The sequence below is a fragment of the Diachasmimorpha longicaudata genome, chromosome 3 (genome assembly GCF_034640455.1).
Source record: "Diachasmimorpha longicaudata isolate KC_UGA_2023 chromosome 3, iyDiaLong2, whole genome shotgun sequence".
Lineage (NCBI taxonomy): Eukaryota > Metazoa > Arthropoda > Insecta > Hymenoptera > Braconidae > Diachasmimorpha > Diachasmimorpha longicaudata.
The window spans coordinates 4,768,690-4,786,675 of record NC_087227.1 but is presented as its reverse complement, the minus strand read 5'-3'; the positions used below and the strand labels follow the sequence as shown (position 1 = coordinate 4,786,675).

General features: G+C 37.0%; 1 protein-coding gene and 1 long non-coding RNA gene across 7 annotated transcripts in view; one reads left to right on the top strand and one right to left on the bottom strand.

The window, feature by feature from the left end:
- Positions 1 to 17,986, top strand: part of Dscam3 (Down syndrome cell adhesion molecule 3) — a 140,323-nt gene that overhangs the window by 66,214 nt on the left and 56,123 nt on the right. For all 6 annotated transcript variants that reach the window (XM_064117210.1, XM_064117208.1, XM_064117211.1 and 3 more), the window contains one exon: positions 4,670 to 4,754. In XM_064117210.1, the coding sequence (XP_063973280.1) occupies positions 4,721 to 4,754 (34 nt within the window). In that variant the 5' untranslated portion in view covers positions 4,670 to 4,720. The remainder of the gene's footprint in view (positions 1 to 4,669; positions 4,755 to 17,986) is intronic.
- LOC135160388 (uncharacterized) lies at positions 14,650 to 16,323 on the bottom strand. Its single transcript, XR_010298556.1, has 4 exons — positions 16,292 to 16,323; positions 15,931 to 16,198; positions 15,432 to 15,519; positions 14,650 to 15,309 (listed from the first exon to the last, which is right to left on the bottom strand). It is a non-coding gene; the product is annotated as an uncharacterized LOC135160388 (long non-coding RNA).

Sequence of the window (17,986 nt, the reverse complement as noted above, 5' to 3'; positions counted from 1 at the left end):
CCCCATTCGTCTCGTCTTTCCTCCAATTCGAAGTCGTACTTTTTTTATATCTCTCACCTACGACTTGACTAGACGTAGTGACTCTAAATCTTCTTTCGCATCAATTCCTGCCACATCACTTCCTCCCACCAGTTAAGCCTCGCACCATGAAATTTTTCTCTCAGTCATACATATTTCTTATTTTTCACCTTTGCCTTTTCTCGGACCCTCTTTCGTTGTACGATTGTAGTGCTTCACGGTGAAAATATCCTATTCCACATCGATCCGTGATTCTGAAATAGGAGGAAAAAAAGACCGAGCATTGAGAGGGAAAAAGCGTGAAGATGATGGAACCAATAATGTATGTTTGAATTGAATATGCCAGCGTCTTTTTCAATATATTGTGAGAGAGAGCTTTGTGTGATTCGATGGTTTCTTGCAGTTGGATGTTGGATTCGTTTGATATACTTTCTTATTTCAATTCAAAAGCCATCGCTTTTCTTTTGTGCTGGTGCGGAAAAATAAAAAAAAATTATTTCTCCAAATCAAAGGGTCCACAAACAGTAGCAAACATTTTCCAGTTGTCAATTGAAATAAAATATCCCGAAGTGTTTTAGTTAAGTTTTAATTAAGATACAGAGAAGTATCTTGATTACCCTGAAGCAAGAGTTACATCAGTCCTAGACACGAAAAAAAAATTTAAGTAAACATTAGACCTCCAGGGGACAACACGAGGGACGAACGTTAATTTTATTTAAAAAATTAACCTCCTAAGGATTGAGAGTGTTTGGTATGTGTGGACAAAAATTAATCGTCTTTCCATAGTTGTGTTTAGTCCATGTCAGTATTTATAGTTTTCTCAGAACAGTACCGAAATGTTTAGAATAGTTTTAATAAACGGAAGCAGAGAGGGAACAAAAAGGAATGAATAAACAAGGGGCTTTTGTCATTTGGGTCCAGAGTGTGAAAATTTTGATCGCTAAGCGGCAGTTGCTCTGGAGACATCAGAAGAGGAAGATATACCTTCTGCGTGCGATAAATAAAGAATTAAAGTTCATAGTCAAATCGTTTTGATATTATTTAGATAATCCCTGTTGATAATCCAATACCAAATCTCATTTTTCCAAAAAAATTCGATCTAAAAAGTGGTTGGTTGTCATTTCAATCCCCATTTTGCTCTCTGGAGGTCTACTTTCTATCCAAAATTTCTTTCCCTGCACTGAGAGAAAATATAATTTTGTCAACTAAATATTCTTATAGCAATTCTCTGTGCCAAATAAATATTGGCAAAATTGTTTTTCTCTTAATGTATTGTTACCTGAAATTAAATAGATAGTAAATATCTATCTAGATAATAAATATCTATTTAATTTCAGGTCTATATTATCTATTTAATTTCAGATATTTACTATCTATTTAATTCCAGGTCTCGATCTTTATTCAGTTTTTCACATGTTATTCTAATCAACGACTCGATATAATCCTAGCAATGTTGTTAATCTGATGTGGTTTGCTCCAGAGACCGTTCGAGAGTGTCTCGCAGTCGATGCGTCCAGGGTGAGAGGTTTGCCCCAAAGACAAGGCCCTTTTGTCTATGGGGTTGGGCCGCGTGTCTATTTTGATCTAAACAGCTCGTGGATGTTTAGATCATAAACAACCTGAATGTTTCCGTTATTCCCTGAGAAGTTTATAACGGGTGAATTGTTGTTCAAGCTGGTGTCCAAAATATTTCTATCACTACCGGAGGGTAAATTCGAATTATAAAATTCCCGAGGAATTTGATTTGAATGAGAAAAAAGTTTGAAGAAAAGCAATGCCTTATAGCCAACTTTTTTATATCCCTTTGACTGCTTCATCCTGACCTTTTATTCATGATCTGATAAGAACCAGAGTTACGGTTATACACACAAGGGAATGGAGAGAGACGGTTTGGCAACTGAGCAAAATACACTAATGGTATCTCCCTTTCTACCTTTTTCCAGATAAAAAAGACCAGCTGCTTCTCACTGTATTGTTAGAGAAAATTTCCAAAAGGCCGATTCAAATGGTGGAATTTCATTTGCCTTCTCCACCCTGGGGTGGAGATCTGAGACGACGTCGGATGTGAACAGACTGAACTGATCACAACGGGGATCAACGTTAACTTGAGCTGAATCGGATCTCGATGTTCTCTTCAAATTCCGGAGTCCATGCGAAATTTGGAATTTTAATTGTAATGAAGGCAGTTGATCAGGCTCTTGTCGGATAATTAATGTCGAATTAAAAAGTATAGGCTCTTGGTACGATAGGATTTATTTGGGCGTACGATATTCCTGATTCTCAATGTCTTTTTTGCTTTTGAATGGAGCATTGTAATTGGTCGTTTTTCACATTCCTTAATTTCCTTCATTGAAAATTATGTAGAATGGCCTTGCTGAAATATTCAAAAATAATCTTTCAATACAATAGGCAATATTGTTTATGAAGAATTATATGTTTTGGAAGACTCGTCGACTCTCTGAATGTTATTGCATATTGGTATTATGGAATCGACTGATGGAGTGGATGGAATAAGGAAATGTTCGATGAAAATTAGTTCTCCAGTGGGTGGAATGTGTTAGTGTGTCGTAAATAAGGAATAAATGCGAGAAAAATCTCAATTGAAATCCCATATCGCCGCAAGGACTCCGTTATCCTTGCGTCGTATAAAAAAAAAATTTATCAACTTCCATTTTCTCAAAAACATCAAAAAAAGTTTACAACAATTATTACAACTAGGTCCCCGTATCAGCCCATAGTTTTAAATGGAAAATAGGAAGATTCCTGCGTCTATTCGAAAAATAAACTAGTCTGGTGTTATCTCAGGCATTACGCGAAACGATGCCAAGAAATTTTCAACCCAACTTCCCGAATTTTCGTCAGAGGCGTAAGTTTTCACGTTGACTTTTATCGCTCTCACTGGCTTCTCCAACCTATTCACAGAAAAAAACATGGCATCGAAAAAAAGTTGTAGTGAAAACTCTAAAAATCTGACCCAACATTGAAAGATCCAAAAGCGTTGACTCCCATCCCTCTTCACATTTAGTTCGCCATTTTTGTTTGTATTTCGAGACAGTGGTAGCCGCGAAACCGGAAGCGGATTTCCGTTTTCAGTTGAAAAATGGCCATCAGCGTGTTTCCGGGTGTCCCTGCCACTATATTTTCCACGCACTCGTACAACAAAACGCTTTTACTTCACCCGCTTCCATACTCCACCCTTCCATCCCCCCATCCTCTCGCCCCTTTACGGGCGCGATGAATTCTTTGGGTTTCCCCTCGTTCGCGACTATCATCCGCGTTCTCCTCACTTATTTATCACTGTGTCGTGTTTAATGCATTATGATGCAGGTGCTTTAACGTCACCAGGTTTCAGATAATTCCATCTACATCACTCCAACCGTTTTTGATAGAATGTTTTTTTTTATTTTTGGATTTAGGGGAAATTTATGACGAAAAAAATTCTAAAGAATTAATTCTCGATTCTAGAATTTTTATGACAGGAAGTGGGGATTTTTGCAATCGGTTTTGCTTTATTTCAGGGATTTCTGACTTTTGATCGTGATTATTTATCGCATTTTATTTTAGTTTAGAAAAAGGGGGTTTTTCATTTTATTATATTTTTGCTTGTTAATGTTACGGAATTATTACCGATATTCCTTCATTTTTTATGTTTTTGATAAGACAATTACTCTTGTAGTCATCAACGGAGAACTGTCATTCGAAGAAAAAATACCAAAGAACTTGAATTTTCACATAGCATTATAGGAAAATTCTAAACAATTACGCTGAACTTTGTTTATAATATGTAAAAATTCAGGATCAATTGATAATTTTTCTTTGGATGATAATTCGCTCGCTCCAGGACCAACAAACTTCCTCGAGTAATTTTTATCAAATTTTCCTCTCCACATGTGGTCTTTGCAGTATCTTCTTGATTGAATAGATTCTTTCCCGCCCAAACAGGATAAATAACTAAAATCGTGGAGGGAAAGAAAAATTCCGGAGAAATTACCGTGCCATCTGATAATCTTCTTCTGTTTGGCCATTCGGGGTAAATTATGGTGCCGCCCAGGAAATTTGGTGGATTTTAGTAAAAGTTACTTGACTGATTGAAAAAAATTACCTTAAAGCTGGTTAATAGTTCCGGGATAACTATTTCTAAACAATAGACAGATTTTTCAAACGTTACGATAACTTTCTCCGAACCAACAAACTACAACAACATTATCAAACGGTACAGTAATTTCTACTGTTTCTTTTCTTCCTGCGATGAAACGCTGTCGACTTTATCAAGAAAAGAAGTCACGATTCGAATAAGAACTCCATAATGATGGAAATAACTGTTGTATATCTTCACGATATAATATGCAGCGGTAATGAGGCTATTTGGAAGAGTACATGGGCACACAGTCTGTTCATCAAATGAACTATTCATTCAGTTGATTCATTATTTGGTTTTTTTTCCATTTACCCTTTTCCTTTGTCCATGTACACTTGACTCTGTCTGGAACTAGTGGAAGCTACATACATTTTCCTGATTTCGCTGTTTAATTTTACGCAAGACTGATCTCACTTGACTTTTATTGAGAAATACCCTTTGATGTTATCTGTATCGATTTGTATTGGAATTGTTCTCAGTATTGTAATGTGAACTGCTATTCGCATGTTTCAGGAGAACTTTCGAGGATGCGTTGAATTAAAATAGATACTGGACTAGAGTAGAATGGATCTGACATCGCTTTTGCTGCTACTCACTGGTAAGTGGATTTGTTTTAAAACTTTGATTACGTCTATAACGGTAGTACATTTTTGCATTCCCAGGAAAAATGTTGGTTTTTGAAGATGATGAACATTAGAAATTGGAGAATATTTTACATTCGAGAATATTTTAAAATCGAAATTCAGAATATCAGTTCATTTTTATATTGCAGAAGACAGGCTATACACTGGGGGAATAATCTAGTTATTCCAAAGAAAATTCGTTAATTATTAACGACTGGTAGAATTGAATATCGACAAATGGATTTTCGTTAATAGTTTATGAACAGCTCACTTGAATGATGAGTAGAATAGTCAAGGCAAACAAGGCTTGGCATATGCAGATTCGTTAACTATTAACGAATGATCGTTGGGTGGAGTCAAATAAACCCTAATCATAACCAAAATCCATTCGTTTGTAATAATTAATTCATCCTATCAATATATTTATGATGTAGAAGTTTCAAAACTAAGCACAAATATTTTTCTTATCTAACCGTACGCTGTGTTATTGATAACGGAAATCGATCGTAAAACTCTGTCCAAAAATAATGTTTAATTTAGTTCATTAAGGTGGTGCGATCTAAATTATTCACTCCACAGTTTTTGTTCAAATTTTTCTGGTGAATAGTTGACAAAAGTAGCTGCCAAATGATCTCTTTCTCTATGAGATTGTCTGTTTTGAACTTGAGATAGAATTTTTTTTTATTCGGATAATTGTTTACGGTTTTCAATGAAACGTTTTTTTACATTGGTGCGAGCCATGATGGCTATGGGGGAATTGATCAAGACTGAAAACATTGTTACATTTTACCATTCTCCACCGGTTAGGAATCGAACCTGAAAACCATCCGCTGTGAGACAACGGGTAGAATATTTGAAAAATCAAAATAGTTGGATAGTTTTTTGAATAAAAATTGTTTGAAACAGAATCCACATGATTGAATGAGACTTAAAGATATGATTGAATCATATTATGTTTGTCATGAAATGAAAATTGAATATATAATATTCGAGTTTTCCTCGCGGATGAAGACCGAGTACAATTAATAAACGTTTAGAGCGGCTTATTAGTTATTAGGAGAGAGTACAGGACGATGATGAGTCGCAGATCTAGTCGTTTTAGCTCAAAAAAACTCTTTTTATTAAAAAAGTGATTGTGGAAACCAAAAGCCTCACTATTCAAAGAGAAAGAAAAATATAATTTTGCCAACCACATTTGTTTTGGACAAACAGATGCCCAAAATTTCCATTAGAAAATCTGTTCTACATTCTTGTCAAAAGAATATTTATTTGGTAAAATTATATTTATCTCTCAGTGAATTTTGCGTCACAGACGGTTGGAAAGGGGGAAATTCGAAGGGCTAACAAAGCACAGTACTAAGAAAAAAATATAATTTTGCCAATAACATTTGTATCGAACAATTAAATTCCAAAATTTCCTATTCAAAAATTCACTTTAAAATCGTATCAGAAGACTATTTGGTTAGCAAAATTATTTTTTTCACATACCTAACTCTCATGAAAGTTTATATTTGGATTAAATGATCAGTAAGTTAAAGAATAATATTCATCAAAATTAAATGCAATCGTGAAACGATTCTCGAGTGTGCTTGAACAAATACAAATACAGTGCCACCAAAATTGGACGACTGGAGAGTCTGTAGCCGATGGAGCACTGCCAAACTGGGGATTTTTCACTGTTCTCTTGCTTCTTTTTTCTCGTCTCCTTTTGGGAAAAAAGAATAAACATCATTTGGTGTAGAGATAGGAGAAGGAAAGGAGTGAGACATATACTGCTTTTACCAATCTTTATGTACGAATCTCGGTGCATTCGATTCGTTGGAGTTTCGGCCTCGTATCGTCGAGTAGGTGAGAAAAGTTGAATTAAATCAACTGACATATCGTCAAGACTGAAACAGGAAGTGACGACAGAGTGAACAAAGTGAGAGAACTTGTTGGTATTGGATGGACATGGCAGAGCTACCGTGAAATGGAGCATTGCCAACGACAATAGAAAATTGGCACCGATTGAGGTGCAACTCGGTCTCTTATACTCTATTTCATTTCTACGGATAGAAACTGGAAACTGATCGATTATAACAGCACTTTTCAATTACTAGGAATGAATTTTTCAGGGGTGTGAGGTGGGTGGGAAAAACATGAAGGCATAAGTTATGGAATTCTGAAAAGATTCGGTTGAATTATAGAGATTGGGGGAAATTCAACAAGCGATTGTAGATTTTGTGAAGAGTTCGGTGATAATAGGAGAGGATCGACAGAAATTAGGACACAATGTTGAATATTGATTGATCTATGCGGTTTTGATCAGCTGGAGCGGATTAGGAAGATAAGAGTCGTCTCAAGGATTCCTGATTAGACCAGAATATCCTACCACAAATAGCTAAATGAATGATCCAGTCATTCACTAAAAACATTTTCAAATAGAAATGATTTCATGTTCCGTCTGGGAAGGATCTAAACTCGCTGTTCCTCGACTCTATTTCCTCTCAGGATGTGCTCAGGTAGACAGAGAGGGAACAGGACACCGACTAATTAATGGGAGATATATTGGTGGTAGAAAGATAGTTGACTAGCTGTGCCCGGACTACATATTGATTTTCGAAATCCAACATTACCTCCACACGAAGGAACATCCAAATTAGAAACCGTTTTGGTAATTTTTCAAGAATTTAACAAATTCCAAATCGTTCAGTATAAAAGAGCTAGAAGGATAAGTTGGTATTGAATGTCATTTGACATTCAAGGAACGTAGAATACCCGAGAATCCCACAAAGTGAAAATAAGGTTAAAAAAAAAAGTGTGATACCAATACTCCCTACATTGGACCGGAATCGATACACGAACTCGCGCAGGACAGAGGCAAGTGCTACTGGGATAAAAGTACCAATGCGCCTCTTTTCCACTCACCTCGCATCTAACTTCTCCCAATGTGTATTTTCCGAGGAAACGCATTACCTGCAGATAGGGAGGTGATACCGACTGCCTCATAATTTTTTTGTCGAAGTCATGCAAGAACTCAAGAAGAATTGAATTGTTTTTAATTAAAAAACAGACTTGTCTATTTTTTTTCAAACGATAAAGCTTATCTCAGGATAGCATAATTGGGAGATCCACATTGAGTTGCCTCTGCTCTATCGCTACTACAGAAGCTTTTTTAGTAATTGACGAGAACAAATGCGTGTTGTAACTGTAAATAATTTTATAATTAAATGGGTTCTCTCAGAATCAATAATTAAAGCATACGGTTTAATCCCGTAATTCACTGTCCAGATATTTCATATCATCAAAGACTTATTCCGTTTGCACTAGTAAATATGAGTGTTATTTAAGAAAAATTTTCATTTTTTATCTTTTATTTAATTAAGCGTCCATAAACCTACAGGTTTATACAGCTGTTTACAATAGCACAAGTTAACAATATAATGAAAATAAAAATAAAAATAGTTGGAAATGGTTTACAATAGTGGAGGTTGGTTATATCCAAAATCATTTTTGTTTTTTTTTTAATACAGATTCAGACTTTAATGTTATTTCGGTAAATTAATTGGCTCAGCACTTGGATAGATTCATTTTTCAATAATTTGAAAAATTTAAGTGCTTCATATGGTAGGAAATATCCCAGGATCCCAGCTCCATGACGCATTAACTCTCGATGTTGATCATAGTGAGGACAATGCCCCAGAGCATGGCCCAGGTCTTCGTAGGGACACTCACCCCTGACTTTGAGCGTTTAATCAAAAAGAAATTGGTCTGTTTTACTACATTTGTCTCTCAGTAAACACTAGCTACTACTAACAAATTTTAATTTACGTTCCAACTGGTGGATATTTAAGATATACGAGTTTTAAAGGATCAGAAATATTTTGGAAATGAAGGAAGAGTCCCGGTAGGTCAATTGGAAGAGCAATAGACTGACAATGCGGTCGATGTGGGTTCGACTCCTACTCGAGATCTCCAAAACAGTTGGTAATTATTTTGTTTCACTGCACCAATCGACAAATTATGAATCAAATCAACCAAATTTTATCTCAGTTTATCAGTGACAGGGAGCGCATTCCCTTCGTATTTTATTTCGTTGTCCCATTCTCACCCCTTAAGGATTTCCAGGTATTGAAAGTTCAGGGAATGTCAGACGCTGGTCCACATCGACTGCTTTTCCATCCCCAGTGACGCTAAAGTCTACGAATTAATTAGTTCATTTAGAAATTACGGAGAGTTAAACTGGGTTTCACATTCTTCGGTAACAATTGGAAATTCTACTGGCGGCATCACCGGTTCAATTTTCTCTCTTTCCGCCGGCTGCATCCAGCCAATCTCCCCCTTCTGCCCCACCTTCCTCATTGCTGTATCCATCATGCGTCTGTACCGTGTCTCATCCATCACCGTCGCACTGTGAGCGCATATTCACTTTTATGTCCACCGTGAATGTCAGACGTATTTTCCATTTCTCCTCTATCTCTTGCTCCATCCATATTTTCAATTCATGGCAAGCCAAAGTTTTCAAGGGAAAACAACAGATTAGGCTCGTGATGGGACTACGCCAATTTGTAATATGATGATGGGTTAATTTGTTGGTTGAATTATATTCGGTGGAACATTTTGCAAATTTTCGTTTTCCGCCTATTTTCCTCCTCGTGGTCTAGGGTACCGAGAGGATTACGGTACAGAGCACATATGAGGGTCTGAATTATTCACAACTGTCGTAGATGTTTGTCAGTCATTAAAATTTATCGAGATTTTAGATGAATTAACATGGACTAACATCATCATTTGTTTTTGGAGTTCAGACAATTTTTTTATTTTATTGGAACGGATTTTTGGCTGAAGAATATTAACAAAAATCGATTCTTCAGATGGCTGTCCTCCTCAAGCTTAGACTGTAGGTGGGTGAAGTACGCCATTTTGATCGATTTTTGGGTCGATTCGAAATGAGTTTTGGATGTGGTGTCACACCAGACGCTTTCCCGCGTAGGATCACTGGATTCGCCCATTGCTCAGCCTGATATGGAAGCCAATCTCCAGTCAGCCAATGGGTCCCGTCCAGTATCGATTCTCATGATGAGACCGATGAACGATACCAACATATGAATATCGAGCAATCGAATTTTGTTGGGGCGATGGTGGCCAATTCGTCGGCTAAGGATTTGATGACCATTAATCTGGCTATCGATTATGGGCCCACGATACAACAGCTCCACCTCCCCAGTTGTGAATCGACGATGGAATGAAGAATTTTTCCAGGTGGATCGAGCCCAGATTGTCAAGGTTGAACCAAGCTTGGATGAACTTCGAAAACTGGCTAAGTGTCCAGGCTGGAATTAGTAGCCTCGATCGAGGCTTCATCGACAATCCTCGATCAATCCTTCCAATCGCTCTATAACTCTGCAATAATTCATTATCATTGATAACTCCTTGAAGTATTTTAGCAGAATATAATTGGGTACATTTCGCCTCGTTATTTATGAACATCCAACCTCCAAAAAAATATTTCCAAGATAAATCTCAATTTTCCATTTTTTCATTTATTTCGGACATATTTTAATTTGAAATGAATTGTATTGTATTGTTTATTTCTTTGATGTTACAAAAGTTTCTTCTTTGTTTAACATCCTCCCCAGCCTCCCTTAAAATCTCTTATATTCTACTAACACCATTTCTACAAACAACTAGCAGTATTTAATTTCTAATGAAAATTTGCGACAAAAAAGGATAAGATGAAAACGGGCGAATTGAAAAATCCATTACATTTTTTATATAAATTAATAATTTTTGTTTTGTGTGGGGGGGTCTGCCTAGGACCCCACCAGGGGCGCTGTGCCCCCTGGACCCCCGTTGTTGGTCTGCCACAGAACCCTCCTGCGTACATACATTTAAAAACAGGGGGGGGGTGGCAGCCCCGAAGAGATAAGGGCAACAGGGATGGAATGCGACGCCGGGGAAATATTTTTTCCACCACCCCGTTTCAAGATTGAATTGAGATTGGAAAGAGCATATACAGCTCAAGTTGGATCAATAGAGGATTCCACGATGGAATCAACATTGCTTCCACGCTGGACCTCCCAGGCTCCTGGACCTACCTTGCTCCCATCGTCAGGATGGACATTTCTCACCTTGTGCACCAAGCAGATCACTGTCCTCCACGTGCCAGACTATCTGCCGTGCCAAAGATGAAGATGAAGACGAAAATGGTATCTTGATGAATGAAATTTGTCAGCTCTAATCACAGATCAGCCCCGTTGAAGATATTTACTTCAGAGTATTGAATGTTATTCACTTGTAATTAATGAAATCACTTGTGAATTCAACTCACTCTTGAAAGCGGCGCAGCTTTTGTATAAAAGTTATGATACTCGTCATGTATCCTCCTGAAAGCCAATGTCTATTTTGCCTGAATCAAAGAGCTATTTATGGACTTACCACACAATAAGATGAAGTATATCGACTTATTTCTACGTCGGTGGACTATGTCAACTCATTTCTGCGGTTAAAATTTCCAAGTTTTGGCTCGTTTTTTACCAAACGGCATCGAACAAAAATACTTGACAATATACTCATTTCACCCCCAGTATTTAACAAATACTTGGGCCGTACAAATAGCACTACTACCTCATGTCAAATGACAACATCATTCTGGAACATATTCTCGATTAAAGAACTTCAGCTATCGAATCGACATAGAAAAAAATAACCTGGAGAGTTGACGTTTTGCCAATATATTCTTCAAATCAAAATGATTATCTTCCCGAAGTCCCAAAATGATAAACCAGGCAGAGCTTTCACGAAAAAATATCAAAGATGTCTCATCAACAGAAACACAATGTATTTGGTCTCTCTGGTGTCGATAAAACCGAGTTTCGGTGCATTATTTCTCCAATCTGCATTTAATTATTCAATCTACGTAATGGAAGTTGAATTGACAGCAAAATGATCAGCTATCTCGTTATTTTTCAGCCTCCCCCCTAGCCACTCCATAACAAAAGACATCTATAGTTTTTATTCATCAAATATTTTTACTGTTGAGCATTTTCCTCCTTTGATTCCACTGACATGTATTTTTTTTCCTTTTGATCACCTCGTCGACATTCACTTTTCCATCGGAAAACTCTCCACCATTTTTGTGTTACTCTTTCGGTATGTTCTCTACATTTTTTTTTCTCCGTTTTTCATCAATCCCCATTTTTTGCTTCCTCTGACCTCTCACTCTGGACCTCGTTCGATCTTTTTTCCTCCCTCATTTCCGGTGTGTCCTGGGTTTCGATCGACCGGGATTGGGGGGGAGGGAAGGAAGGGCGACGAACTCGGGAAAATGTCTATGGAATTCGGATTGGACATTCATTGATCCGGCCTAAAACTCAACAATTTTCATTACGGATTGTATCGTAGAAGTGTTTTTTTCCTCATTCCGATTGGTAGTTTATGTCAGGACGAAAAAATCGTGATGAGGATGGAAAAAGAATATTCTTTATTCTCCTTGAGTTCAGTTTTTGCCATCAGTTTTGCCGAGGGATTTGAAGAGCATAGAGAGTATTCGTTAATTTTTAAGGGAATAGTTTCTGTTGGATTTTTCATGGAATAAATTAAGAATAAAAGTCAATCTTATTCTCTTCTGAGTGTTTATATTTAAATTGAAAGGCATTTTTATGGGTTGGAATTATGAGAAGTGTGAGGTATGATATTTAAGCTTGATTTTAAGTATGTAGACAAAGTGGAATGATTAGGACGCTTTGAGCGCATGTGACTAGAAGGTCCAGGGTGTTGTTTCCCTTTGTAGATCTAGTTAGTTCCTCTAAGGAATCGATACCTAGCAGATGTGTCTTCCGAGCACAATTATCTGAGTTCCATAATAAAGAAAGGTAATAGTTTAAGTTACTTGTAGAATTATTATTTTTTATAACCCATTTCCAATAGTTTCGATCAATTTCCAAGATTATTTTTTATGCCGATAGCAACTAATCACAATTTAGGTTCCATTTCAGTGGTATTAAAATTTTTCGTAACTTAATAGTGATTAACGAATGGAAAGGAATGTTGTAAAATATACTTTAACAGTAGTCTAAAGAAGGTTAGATGAGGTAGCACATGAATATTTACTAAAATCATCGAGTGATTAGCTGTCATATCATTATACGGATGCATCTTCATTGAAATGCGATGAGGGTGTAAAATATACTTTTTTAAATTTTCTTTTTTAATGATTACTGATGTCTTAGAAATATTATAGTTGTCTAGGTAGTCGATCTTGTAATAACTAACGAGACTAGAAGAATTTCGGATTTTCTAATAAATCATTAATATTATTCACAAATTTTTCAGTTATTCCGTCCTCAAGTAACCAAAGTTTAATTAGTTCGATTATTCAATGGATAAGTAATCTAGCTAAAACCGTCTCTTTGTAATTACTAACTAACCGACTGTTGGATGAACCTTTGCAATGATCATTACTCATTAATCGATTAATTAATAATGATTTAATTCCAATATTTGAATGAGTGTTTCATCAGTCGATTAATTTCGATTGCTGATTGGCTTAATGTCGGCGAAAAACTTCAATGAGGATTACTGATGAATGCAGTAATTGGCAATTGTTCTATCAATATTTAATCGGAGAAGTTTAAAAATATGAATTGCGATTATTCATTGATAGAGTGAACGGATATCGATTGAATTAATGGCAAAAATCGATCCCACTCCGATTATTCATTGCTGCACTACTCATTTTGTTTCGCAGTCGGTTCATGATTATTTCTAATAATCAATCGACGTTTTCTCATCTTGGGCTTTGTCAAGTAATGATTATTGTAATTAAGATGACATCGGCATTATTATTAACTAATTAATCGTCATATTAATCCACCGTAAACCACGCCGGTTTATAAATTCTCATTTCTATTACTCACATACTCTGAGTCCCTTTCTGTCATGTGTCACTTGCTGCACCCGATGTCGGTAAATCGGACGTTGAACTGCAACACACCGAGGCTCGCACAACCCTCGTCAGAATCTGGGAAGCATACTGCCACTAATGAAAATCACCGAAATAATTTAACGCATGCCGTTACTCCAGTTTATGCACTCAAATTTTTCTCATAGCATTTTGCCTCATAGAGGATTTGAACATGCAATATCCCGAGTGGAAATTTAGTTCAGGTGCAAATCAAGCTCGGATCAAGTCAGACTTGACAATCGATCATTTGCTGATTGGACAACTCGATCAAGATTTGATCAATCATGTAACGCAAAATGGATTAGTACCTCATAACGAAAATCGAGAAACTTTATCAATTGCTAATTAATTCAAAATAAGAAATGAATAATTTTTTTACTTTACGCTACTTCTGTCGATCAATGTCTACCATAATTAATGCTGAAAAAATTCAACTATTTTTACCGATGTTGGGGATCGAACTTGGACCTTACGAGTCCTAATCCTATGCTCTAACCACTGGACTATTGCGCTGCTATTATTAAATCAATTCAGTTTTGCTCATATGATGTGTATTGGAAATATTTGTTTGCTTTAAAATGATCTACATATTGCAATATATGTTGCGAAAATTTATTCAATTGAAATTATATTTTATTTTTAACAATAATAATATTAACAACAACAATAATTACAATAATAATAATAGTAATAATAGGCAGAGGTTCACGGGTGGAAATAGAATAATGTATGAATAATTGAATAATTGTCTCCAAGCCCGCGTGATCCAAAGTTTAATCAGAATAATTGTAGGCGTCAGCTCAATTTCAGATCAGGTTTACGTGATCAGAATTGAATCCGAATATTTACAGGCAAATGGACCTCAGTCTGAAATCAATCGTACCTCATCAGACCATGATCAAAGTAATTGTAGGCGGATAATTCAATTTGAGGTCAGGTTAACCTGATCAGAACCTGATCCGAATAATCGCAGGGAGAAGGGCTTCAGTTTACCTTCAGACCCACCCAATCGGAACTTCATTAAAATGATCAGAGTAATACGGATCAGGTTGAGTAAATCAGAGAGCGATCAGTTCTTCATCAAGTTTCGCCTGTTCAGCTGAACCTGAGCACCGCCATGTCAAGCTCTGATCAAACTGGAGGCTCGCCTGACGTAATTTCCACTCGCCGATTCACTTTACGAGGTAGCTGACAATTAAGGTGGAATAATTTGATGAGATTTGCGGAAGCGATTTGTGCATCAGCTTTAATGAAATTCTGTATCGAATATTTGTAACAAATTTGAACTGATTACTGAAATCTGCCTCCAGGCGGCGCATTGACGCTGGAATACTTGTTATGTTTGTGTAATGTGACGGAATTTCTCCACTCTACGGAGTACAACGAAACCATACGCAGCTGTCAGTAACAAAATCTTATAATCAGAAGTTGATCACTATCGCGCGTTGACAAATTTCAGTCTGTGGAAGATCTTTCAGAGGCCTTCAGAATAATCATGGAAAGGTCTTCGGACAATCTTCTCGTTAAACGGACAAAAGCAACAGACTGACAATGCGGACGATGTGGCTTCGGCTCCTACTCGAGATCTGCAAAAAAGTTGATAATTAATTCGTTTCTCTGCACCAGTCGACAAATTAAAAATCAAATCAGTTTATTAGTGACACAGAGCGCGCTCCCTTTATATCGTATTTCGCTGTCCTATTCTCACCTCTTAAGGATTTCCAGATATTTAGAGTTCGGGGAATGTCAGACGCTGTTCCACATCGACTGCTTTTCCATTCCAGTGACGCTAAAGCCTACGAATTAATTAGCATAGGGGGTGTTGTTATAATCATCGACACTAAACCATAATAAATGGTACCCCGCTATCCCATTAGATGGTTTTGATAATAACACTATTGGAATATGGGTAAAAGTATATAAATAAATGTAGCAACACAATCAATTACTTTAATTAGAACTCTTTATTACTGGCACGAGGAAGGCACGACTGACCTAGTGGACCGGTGTGCAGAGACTGAATTCTTACTATTTGAAAAACTTTTACTAAGGGAAACAAAAACAATAGAATGTTTATGACTCTAGAGGACAGAGTTTCCTTTGAATACCACATCTGATAAGGATTACAATGCGCTCAAGTTCGAAGCACAACAGATCATAAATTAGTCCTTTTCTGGAGACTCTTTCAAACACATCATAAATCTTACCGAGTGATTTTTGAAGATAAACAGAAGAGCTGTGTTCTAATTTTCCAACAAACATATTTTGTGGATTTGGGAAATGTACCATTGAAGGGCAGTTGCCACTGCTGTGAGGTCCTACATATCTGAGCGTATGTCATGGACTACCTCCCCGAGGTTCCCCGTTGGTGTGATGTTGGCATTTTGAAAAAGTGGGGTCATTGTAGCGAACTGTCCCCCAGCTTGGCCGAGGAGACTCTGCAGGGGTTTCGTGGATTTGGCCGAAAACCATAACCTTAAAAGATGATTTTTATATTCAAATTGATCTTACAAAAACAGAGAGTCAAAGTCCAGTGAAATCAACTCACAAAGGAATATCTATCGATACCTTAAAATGTTAATCACGAAAGTGGTTGCGTCTTAAAATATTATTCTTCAAAATTATTCGGTCATAACTGATTTCAATACATGAGGGGACATGGCGTCCGCAGTTTTTCAAGTAGAACATCCGTTTTTATTGATTTCCAATCAAGTGAGGCTACTTTAGACGTCTGTGATAATAGAACCGCTCGTGGTAAAATCCATGCAGCGAGTCCTCTCTGTCTCTTCCTCTTTCTCTCTGTCTCTCTGATTGTCGTCGAAAGTAGAAGGACGAGTGGAAGCAAGCGAAACGAAATCCAGAAGAGCCCGAGTCGAAACCGCAAATTGGAAGACTTTCTGATAGTGAAATGAGATTTCCGGAGGTCTCTTTTTATCTCATTTCGCGTGAAACCTTAGACTATTAACTTCTCCATTACGGCGTCCATAAATCGTTGCAGTCTCATTCGAAAATACATGACTGTCTTCAAAATTGAATATCTTCGAAACTGCAGATACTGCAATCGAACCACCCCAACTAAACAGCCAAATAGTGTAGCTTCAATCTTCCATAATTTTTTTATTTTGGTACTACAACAAAATACCACACAAACACCACAAAATATCGAAGTAAAATTCATTGACAACATAAAAGCCAAATATATCAAACAGAACTATTCAACGTAACTAAAACAAATCTATAAATTTAAAATATATAACGACTAATTCCAAACATTTATTTGTTCAATCAAATAAATAAATAAATGTCAACAACGAAGAAATCACTAAATCAACGAAACGCAAAAACATCATTACTACATCAATTTCCATAAAACGAAAACATTCAGCGGTAAATTAAAAATTTCACTTTGTTTATGCAAACAAATATCGAATAATACTTCCCTTCGCTTATTTATTAATATATTTACTAATACTTTTGGTTCATCAATATTTCGTAGTAGATCCTCGGAAACTCATTTTTATTTTCGATATTTTGATCACGTTTTTTCATTCACAAATATTTTATCGTTACACAACAGACTCAACTCAAAACGATTCCCTATTTAAATGATATTCAGTAATTAAATTAGCACATGCGCAGACCACTGATATATCGTCTCTGTTCCTCGGATTCTGTGGACTCAACTTGTCTGGATGTGTCGGCCCTCGGAGGGCCTCGGTAAGGGGCTTATACGTCCGTTGGAGAGACATCGATGACACTATACATATTGACAAGACACTCGAGCCATCCGCCCATACAGGCTCTGCGCCCCTCTTAATGTAGAGCCGCTTTGAAATCCCTTGCAACCCCCTCTCTCACTCTCTCTCTACCCTTCTCCGTTGTACCCTTTGCGGAGCCATACTCTATGCCACCCGCACCCCTACCTCCTACTCCCCTCCCCCTCCGCCCCATCCACCTGCCGTTCTCCATCCTCCCCTACGTTTACTCTGGCGTAGAATCTCCTCACACGATCCAATCGCCTGGTAACACTCCATGTACTGCCTCCTGATGCTTCGAGGAGGCAAAGTTATTTCCTCTCATCATTTGTCTGGTGTTCTATTGTTTATAGTCAACGTAATAGTGACAGAAAATCCGAAATTGTCGCACGAAATCCCGTTCAAACTGCGCAGAAAAATACGAATTGATAATCTATGTCGAGTTACTTTTTTTAAAAAGCTAAAAACAGTTTATTTTCTATGAAATACGTATAATTAATATTAAACA